The 9,385-nt window shown below is 49.1% G+C and overlaps 1 protein-coding gene and 1 long non-coding RNA gene across 12 annotated transcripts in view; one reads left to right on the top strand and one right to left on the bottom strand.

The window, feature by feature from the left end:
* The window catches only part of SAMD11 (sterile alpha motif domain containing 11), a 127,101-nt gene extending 124,909 nt beyond the window's left edge, over positions 1-2,192 (bottom strand). For 4 of the 9 annotated variants that reach the window (XM_075773088.1, XM_075773085.1, XM_075773087.1 and 1 more), the window contains exons 1-2: positions 1,808-1,881; positions 619-1,427 (exon numbers count right to left, since the gene is read on the bottom strand). In XM_075773088.1, the coding sequence (XP_075629203.1) occupies positions 619-1,414 (796 nt within the window). In that variant the 5' untranslated portion in view covers positions 1,415-1,427; positions 1,808-1,881. Of the gene's footprint in view, positions 1-618; positions 1,527-1,807; positions 1,882-1,971 lie in introns of those variants that run through there. The other 5 variants (XM_075773083.1, XM_075773082.1, XM_075773084.1 and 2 more) reach the window with 5 other exon arrangements.
* Positions 727-8,883, top strand: LOC142604713 (uncharacterized). 3 transcript variants are annotated; one of them, XR_012838558.1, is made up of 4 exons: positions 727-856; positions 3,963-5,648; positions 6,073-7,030; positions 8,632-8,883. It is a non-coding gene; the product is annotated as an uncharacterized LOC142604713 (long non-coding RNA). The 3 variants fall into 3 exon arrangements; XR_012838557.1 differs by having other exon boundaries at positions 6,073-6,153; positions 6,809-8,883; XR_012838556.1 differs by having other exon boundaries at positions 6,073-8,883.
* Positions 8,884-9,385: the final 502 nt, after the last annotated feature.

The following is a 9,385-nucleotide window of genomic DNA, read 5'->3' on the forward strand; positions in this document are numbered from 1 at the left end:
GAGGTCCCGCGCCACCCAGCTGCGAAGGAACACCCCCCCCCCCCCTCCGCCCCGCCCGCCACCCCGCCGGTGCCTGTCCTCACCCGGCGCGACGGGGCTGCGCGCTGCCGCTCCCCGCGGCGCCGCGCCTCTGCCCGCCCGCACCCCGGCCGGCCGCCCCCCGCGGAGGGGAGCCGCGGAGGAGGGGGGGTGGGGGGGTGGCCCCCACGCGGGGCGCTAACCCCGCACCCCGCAATTTGTTCAAACCTCTGCCCGCGCGAAATGAAACTTCTCTCCAGAAGACAGGAGCCCCCCCCCCCCCCCCCATCCACACAGCCCCCCACCACCCCAAAGCAACTGTTCCCAAATCGCTCGGAAAACTTCGCCATTCTCCGGAAAGCCCGGTACCGGGGCGCTCGGCGAGGGGATCCGGTAGAGAGGGACCGGGGGTGCGCGGGGGAGGGGGGCACGGTCACAGGAGATCAGGTCCTGAGCTCTCCCCCATGCGAATGCTAATAGGCAGTAAGCCTCCCCCTTGGATCCTGCTCCCAAAGCATGGGGGCGAGAGGGAGGATGCTAAGGAAGAGCAGAGCAGCGTGGGGACCCCGGCACAAGCCGAGTGGTGAGCAGTGCCTTTACCTTTGTGCCTGATGCTGCGCTTCCAGTCCTTGGCCGTCTCCCTGCCGCTGACAAACTGGAACTCGTTGGGGGTGAGCCACTCTCCCCGGTACCGGATGGAGGGTCCTTTGCTCCCCTGGCACAACTTATTGATGTAGAGCAGCGCCTTGTTCTCCCCGCACTCCACCTCGATGCAAGGCTCTCCGTTGTCAAAGAAGGGCTGGAAATCCGGGATGGAGGAAAACCTCTCCAGCATCAGGTCCTCGGGGAGGTGGTGGGGGTGGTGGGGGTGGTGGGGGTGGGGGTGGTGGGTCTCGTGGAAGCCCAGGTACGCGCGGTGGGCAAAGATCTGGTCGTAAGCCGGCGGGTGCGGGGTTACCACCGGAATGGCAGCGGCGGCCAGAGGGGCGAGATAGTCAGGTAAGGTTTCCATGGGCTGGTTAAAGGCTGCCAGGGCCATCTCTTCCCTGTCAAGTCGCTCCTTCTTGATAGCAGGCATGGTGCTGCTGCGCTCCCCGTGCGCCCTCGTCTCTCCAAAGCACAGTGGCTCTAATGTCTCCGGTTCAACTTGCCCCCGCTCTGGCTGGAGTTTGGATGAAATGCGCCAGCAGCAGCAGCAGCAGCAACACAAGCACCTTTGGCGCTCGGGTGCCGGAGGTGGCTGGTATCCCCCGGAGCAGCCCGCTAACAAATCTCCTGGGCTGGCTCCCCAGCAGAGCTGTCTGGGATCCCTCTCCCACGGAGAAGCTAATGTACCGTAGACCCGGGAGCTGCTGTGTGGCTCGCAGATCTGCCCCTCCGGACTAATACCTGACATCTCGGAGAGGTCTCTGCTGCCGTAGACATTATTTTGGTTTAAAAAAAAAAAAAAAAAAAAGGAAAAAAAAAAAGAAAAAAGCTTATTGATTCCCCTAGATCGACCCACCTTCTCACCAGGCTGGAGGGTTCCCCGCCGCCCACCCAGCCCCCTTTCACCCTCCCCCCCCTCCTTCCTTTAAACTGACACCTGGTTTATTTATTTATATGCAATAATTAAAATTAAACGCTGCGCCCCCGCCGCCACTCCGCGGTCCCCTCCCCTCCGCCGCCGGCGCCCGCCGGGCTCAGGGAGGACGAAGCCCCCCGGCCGGTGCCGGCTCCCCCTGCTCTGCCCGCGGGGCTCCAGGCTCTCTCCGGGCGGAGAAGTTTCCCGGGGGCCGCCCACCTTCACCTGCAAAGTGCAGACTCGCCCCGCTCCCACCGAAGCCTTTATGATCACCGCGAGTTGGCATTTAATTTCCACTCCTGCACAAAATTTTTTAAAAAAAACACGGTATTACGTTACATAGCTCTATGTATACATCTATATAGGCGCACAGAGACACGCAGACATACACATTTATATCCCCGCGAGCTCGTGCCGCCGCACGGCACACGCTCCCTACGCCGCTGCCCCCAGACCCTAAGCGCCTCGCTGTGTCGGGCTACGGGGCCGGGCTCCCCTCCGAGCCGGGACAGACATATATTGATCTGTGCTCAGAAGTCACGGTATAGTTCAGAGACTCTGACCAAACAAGATTTCCCTCCGCCGCCGCCGCCGCCGCTTCTCTAACTTGGCCCATTTAAACAGCAGAGGCGCTTGCAAGCGCCGCGCCGGCGGCGGCGGGGAGAGGGGGTGAGCGACGGACGGCGGGGCCAGCGCCGCGGCAGCAACCGCCAGCCCGGTGGGGCGGCCCGGGGGCTCCTCCCGGCTCCGGCGGGCTGCAGCGGGGGGACACGGGCACCCAGCACGTCCCTCTGGATTCCCAGGCGCGCTCCCATGCTGCTTGCTCTCTTTGGCAAGACCCCTGTTGTGACCAGCTATACCCTGAGAAGGTGGGTTAGAGCCTTCTCTTTTCCCATACGGTGATGTAGCAAGACATAAGAGAGGCGGCATAAATTTGTTTTCCATTACGAGTTGTGGCAGATGTGGCGCAAGGTCCATGTGAAACTGTCCCGAGAGGACGACATGGCCCAAAATTAAGTTGCATGGTCGGTACAGAGATTTGTCACATCAACAAGATGGAGTTCCCTACCTTCTGATGCTAAGTAGGATCGGCTGTGCAGGAAGAATCCTACCTAGAAAGGAAATAAAAATAAATTATCCCCATAAACACAGTACAAAAAATATGTCCCACAAGCCTTACAAGGTGGCAGGACAGCGTTCTGTATGACTTCTGTCTTACAGTTCCCAGAACAACAACAAAAAGTTCTTAGCTTTGTCCCAAGGTGTGCCTCTTATTACTTGCTTTCCTACAGAGGGAGGTGGTGGCAAGTTGAACTTGCCTTCCAGTGGGAAAAGCATTTGCTGTTGTGACAATCAGCCATTGACAGAGTTAGCAGGGTAGTTTGTGAGCAATAGTAGCCCCTGCCGCTTCAGCACTCAGATAATCTCAGAGCATTCCCAGAGAAGGAGAAAGACCACCACCTCCAAGCATCTTTTTGAGGAAGCTGCTTCTAGCTTCATTTACTGGTGAAGAAACTGAAACATAAAGAGGCTGAGATCCAGAACATGAGCGCTGTACCCATGCTGGGGTTATGCAGCTACTCGGTCCCACTATGAGTAAATACGGGCTAATATGGGTGATGAGCTCACATTCGTGCACCAAGTGATTTGCCTGAGATCCTACAGGTGTTATCTTTAGGTCTCAGCTGATAGGTACCCCCTCTACAAAAAGTCCACTAATGGCCCACTTGTGGGACAAGCTATTGCTTCATACCAGTAAAGGTGGAAGAAACTGCCTCTCCATACCAGTAACAGCAGAGGAAACTGCCCTCTCTGGGGTTCAGCAGATCCGGGAATGGAATCTAAGCCCCAAACCTGTCTTCTTTTGACACTACCTGACCATGATCCTTGTTTCTTGCTATTTGTTCTCAAGAAATGCAAGCTCAGGGAGCCATCCTTGCTTCTGGCTCTAATGAAGGAAGCAGATATACATACCCATCAAACCCTCTCATTTAGGCTTTCAGGCTTAGGCTCTTATTCTTAATGCTTCTGATTGCTCAAGATGACAGGGGAAAATCACTTTCTATTATCACCTAATGAACCAAGAAAAATGCTTGGGAGAGGCTCTGGGAGACACAGGCTTTCTCTGTGAAAGCATGTAAGACAATTCTGGATGGAGGTCAGGTGAGAAGACCATACAGGGAGAACTGCTCACTCTTACACACTCGGAAAACCTTCATGCCTGGCATACCTAGAACTGCACTGAGCTCTCTGCAAAGGCTTGAGAACTACTTCAGGCCTCCTTTGACTCCATCTTCTTTGTAACTTGGCTTCATGGGACTGATTTCATTTTTTACAGGGGAGTGGGTATTTTTCTCAAAGCCTTCTTTCTTTTTTACAGCCATAAAGGTTACTATTCTTCCACCTCTGTTCCCAATGGCAACTTTACCTCCAAGCTTGGCCACAGCCCTCTCCAAAGACAAGTCTCCATGTTTCCTCCAGGACGGGTCACAGGAGAGCAGAACAAGAATGGCCTTCATCCTCCAGGACCAAATCCTTCTGTAGACTTCTCAGATCTCTGGTTTGGATGCACACTCGTCTCTCCTAACAGCACCTTGCATTACCATCCAGTCTGCCCCTATCAAACAGCTGTACTTAAACTTTTCCTAAACCCAGAGAGCTTTTATTTACCGTTTATTTTAAAGGTGACTTGCCATGGGGTTTTCCCACTGCATGCCAGCTCAGTTGCTTTTTACCTCTAAAGAAACCGGGCTCAAATCTCGACCTAGTCATAAGTGAAGTGAATATGCTGAGTCTTCATGCTAGAGGGGCACCATCTACTTGGCGGTGTTTCGTTCCTGGAAAAAAGAGGCACTTGATGCCAGTCATGATACAGGTGCACTGGCCAAGCTGTGTAGAGGCCCAGCACTGGAAGAGTAAGGCCTCACCACGGTGGCTCAACATGAGGGGCATGGCTTGGACCAGGCAGGGTTTCCCACACACACGTGAGGTGTTTTGGCAGAACTCAGTGAAGTTTGGGGAGACACAGGAGGCACAGATTCAAGCTGCCCATAGTCCATTACAAACACTGCGAGTTGCTAACAGTCCTCCCTACCCCTCTCCGCTGTAATAAAGAACAAGAGCTCTGTCTGGATGTCCAAGTTTGACAGCAGGAGTCTGAAGTTGTTCAGCTCCAGTCTCTTAACAGTAGAGCTTTCAGGATTAGTGTAAACAGATTCACCACTGGAGAGCAGATCAGAGAGATCTAAGCAAATCCATGCACACGTGGTTAGAGAGAGAACCAGGTACACTTTGCAAATTCCACACTGAAGAATTGGAACACATTTTCAAATCTGGGGGCACGAATCACCATGTCTTTTTGTTGTGTGTTTCCACAGCACCGAGCAAAGTGAAAGCGTGATTCTAAATTTGCTCACAGAGGCACCACCACAGTAAACACAGTAAGTAGTGATCATTTTCCAACATTTAGTTCTCCCCCTCTGGAATACGTCATGTTGGATTGAAACAAAACCTGGATCTTTTATTTCTCTCAGGTCAAATGTGTCAACAACTGCAAAGAGCAGCTGTGCTGTACAGTATTTTACAAGAAGAGATGGTGCTGCAAGCACAGGTCTGAAAGTTAAGAGATAAGTATTTTCCTCCTTATTCTATCACCAGTTTCATGGACAAATTACTTATCCTGCATATGCCTGCATTATTCTACCCATAAAAGGAGAGGAAACTTCCTAAATGTGATTTGTTATTTACATGTGTGACAGTAAACCTCTGAATTTCTGACTGAGATCAAAGGTCCTTTGTGCTAAGTGTTTTAAAACCTCATTGCAGATGCAGGCCCTGCCCCTTTACAGGACAGACAGGTTGAGGCTGTGAGGAGAGAGACACCCAGGTACACGTAAAATGACGAGCCTGATCCAGCTCAGCTGATCCAGAGCTTCTGTCTTTGCAGGATTCCAGCACAGATGCCATACATGCCATCTCTGTCTAAGCCAAGCTAAACGAGCAGATACAAGGTTCTGCCAGCACAGCTGCACCTATAGCACTGGTCTTGCCGGCCTTGTCATAGCGGGTCTGTAGCATGAGCTTCTCACAGTCCAAAACTAACTATGCCAGCAAAGTTCTGTCCTGTGCACCAGAAGAGTTTATATAATAAACCAGGTCTTTCAACAATTGGTGTAGTATCCACTGAATCACATTGTTTCCCCCAAAGACGTTGGGGTGCTTAGCCTTTTATGACTACAAGTTAGCAGCTCCTCTCCCTGTCTTTCCACAGAATTACCCTGACACTATCACACCAGTGATGGAAAGCAACAACTCCGTCCCTACCAAATCGCTGAGCCTACCGAAAGACAGGGAAGGAGACCCAACAGCCACACCACCACCTCCTGAGCCAGCCATATCATGCCTTCCCCAGTCCCTTTCACAGTCTCAGAGGACATCAAGGCTGTCTAACAGCCAGGATTCACTGCTTTTTGTCTTTTATTCCTTGCCAGGTGTAGCCCAGCTCTATGCTCACTGCATGCGAACAGCCAGCCATGCTGCCAGAGTCATGCTCAGCGGGATCAGGATTGGAGGTAATAGTAGCCTCAGGCCAGACTGCTTCATTATGAGAGATATTTTGACAGCCCAGCAGCAAGAGCAGCAGCAGGGAGGGCACAGGTGGATATTCAGGGGAGGAGGGCTGGGAAGGAGGACACTGGAAAGGGCTTTGCCTCTCAAAAAATGCTTTCTTGGGAACTGCTGGGCTGTACCCTTTTTAATCCCACTGATACAGAACACTGCCTTTTACACCAATTTATTGGAGTGAAAACGGAGCACCATGGAATTCAGAGTTGTTTCTGTCTTTCTTGGTGGTATGAGCTTACACAACAAACCAGAGCTGTAAATTGCAAACATCCCTATCTAAAGCAGGCATTTTGTCTGCTTCCAAGAGAACAGCCTGGGACAGTCAACAGTGGTTTAAGGAACTCTTTTCTAATCAAACTATCTTCACAAAATATCTCTTCCTAATCACCCTCCCTACAAGTCCTCTGTAGAGCTGTGTGACCAGTCTAAGTAGATCAGCACTCAAAAAACTAGAGGAATTACATGTCCATTGGGGAGAAGGAAAAGAAGTTTTATCTGGGAGGCAAGGACTCTAATTCTAAACTAGCTGCTCCTTTCTTCTACATAATTAATAACTTCCCATGCGGGGAACACATTTTCTGTTCAGTCTCCAACTTGGTATAGTGGTTGTGCTGTAAACAGTCACCTGGCCTGTAGCTCAGAGAACTTTGTACACCGCTACACATACTGCACAGCAAGAATCACTCTGCAACTGCACCGGGAGGCTGGCTGTCCACCGAGTGACCATTTTCCTTTGTGATGTGCTGTCAGAGGATATGGCACTGGAAAACCTGTAACATGTTAAAAGGACTGACTCACCTCTCTTCCTTACTCGTTAAAGTTCAGGTATGTTGTGGTAACTTAGATCAAAATCGGCCTTGAGATCTCTACAACCGGAAGTTTGAAGTAAAAGGGCACTTTTCCGATTTCCATTAAAACCAATGGCAATTTTTTACTGACTTCACATTTCAGTGTTCTAGTTCCCCATAATACGGCAAGAGATTGCCCTTCTCTGCAAAGGTTCTGGAAAACAACAAGTTTAGCTACACTCAAGCAATGCCTCCACGATGTAAAAAAAGCACTTACAGAAATCACCACTGGAATAAGGCCTTAAGTACCAAAGCTGCTGTCAGTAACCATTCTCTCTGACCCTTTACTTCTAAGGCAAGAGCTGCCGCGTTTGCAGTTCCAGTTGTTGAACGGCTTCCTCGTGCTTCTCTCTGCATTAATTATACTTCTTTGTGCATATTGCAATTAAAAATGCATCTTTCTCCCTTGTCTAGTCATCTCTCCTCAGAGGTTATTTATTGCTAATTCGTAACTGTTGTGAAAGATTTGAGATATTGGAGTTGTAATGCAGAAGAAAGCCTCCACCAGATTCTCTCTTTTTCCTAAAGTCTTTGTGCTGCTCTGCTCCACTGCTAAGAAAAACTCACTGTATCAAAAGATGGTGAAATGATGGTCATGTTGTATTAATCTAAAGCTTGGCTGTGTCCCAACACTTGTAGATCACTCTTTGCTACTCCGCTTCCCTGACTTCCTGCCTGCCTTCCCTCCTACAATCATAGTAACAAAAAGATACACTGAAAAACTGAGTATCCAAGAATCTGGGTATGGCTGGAATCTATGGCTGGGTTAAAACAATAAAAAAAAAAAATTAGTGGCCATTGAAAAGAAGATAACATTACGTGTGCCATCCCAACGTCAAACAGTGCCATAAAAGAATGAGCCATGGGTCTCTCCCTTAATTCACAAGTGTATACAAACACGTGTGCACAGAGCACTTTTTTTAGGTTAGGCAGATGAACTTTGTTAGCTAATCCTTCGGAAGTAATGTGTCAGAAGAGTCTAGTGTAATCAAGGTGTGACTGCTTTTAATACATGCTAGAAAGATCAAATTAAAGACTAGGTAGAACCCGCCTTGACCAATTTAGGAGGTGCTGAAGTACCTGAGCTGGCTTACAGCTTTCCAACACATTAACTAGAGCCAACATCTTCTAAAATCTTTAAATCATTGGGCATTTCTGCAGACAGGTTTTGTGTTGTTCTAATTATCCTCCTTTCTAGAAATTGATGTAGTGTAGTCAATGCCCTAGTAATGATGGGATTAGCATACCTCAGCATACATCACCTCTCCACTAGTATAACTGCACCCCACTAGAGAGCTGTGCAAATTCCACTAGGAATGTTTCTGAACAATTATTGTTACAGCAATGCAAAACTTGATGTACAGATAGGCCCTAGCCAGGGCTACGTCTGTACTGCAGTTTCAGATACAACTGCAGCAAGTGTCCTTCTGCCATAGCTAAACATTACTAAATTAACACTGGTACTCTTGAGAAGACATCGCATAGGAGCTCCATCAACGTGGACCGATGTTTCTGTAAGGAATTCTCTGAAGTTTGTGCTGCTGTGCTTCCTCTGCAATTGTTTCATGGACTATCTAGGTGAACGCCAGTACAGAAAGGCAGTCATAACTTCAGCATCGCTGTGACGGGAATTCTGACACGGTCTCTTCTACACGTACATTGTATTTGAACAAAATATACCCAAAGACATACCTACAATAGTCACACACATAAGCAGAGCCTCCAGTGAACTCGTGCAGACAAACACACATAAACAACTTGGTACTCACTCCTCACTATTCTCTTGTGCCTCCATCGTTATTAATAAATGCTGGGTCAGGACCACATGAAGCCTTGTCTTGTTTGGGTTTGTTTTTCTTTTCTTTTAAATCTTACATTCCTAGAAAGAGAGACACATTCAAGTAAACTTGTTGCCATGACTACACTGCAACAGAGTGCTTTAATCAAACAAAAACTTAGATAAGATGTAAGAAAAGAATAACAAAAACAAAACAAAGGGAAATTTTAAAAAAAATAGGTAAACAGACATTTACACATTTGAATTTCTCATGGTGATCTGAGTTCCTTGGAAGAGCAACTTTTCTGCTCCTTCTCTTGTGCTGCTTCATAGCAAACACAGCGTGATTGCGGACAAGAGAAACCGCCTGCTGCAACTAGTTAGCACCGAGTTTTATTTGTTTGTCAGACTTCCAAACTTGAACTTTTCTACATGTGGAGTCAGGCATTCTGACTTCTATTTCTGCCTATTTTGCTTTACTGTGTGACTACAGCAATACACCTGGCAACTCCAAACTCAGGTTCTTCACTCATACAACAAAGTATCTCTGCAAAG

This window comes from Balearica regulorum, chromosome 21 (genome assembly GCF_011004875.1).
Source record: "Balearica regulorum gibbericeps isolate bBalReg1 chromosome 21, bBalReg1.pri, whole genome shotgun sequence".
Lineage (NCBI taxonomy): Eukaryota > Metazoa > Chordata > Aves > Gruiformes > Gruidae > Balearica > Balearica regulorum.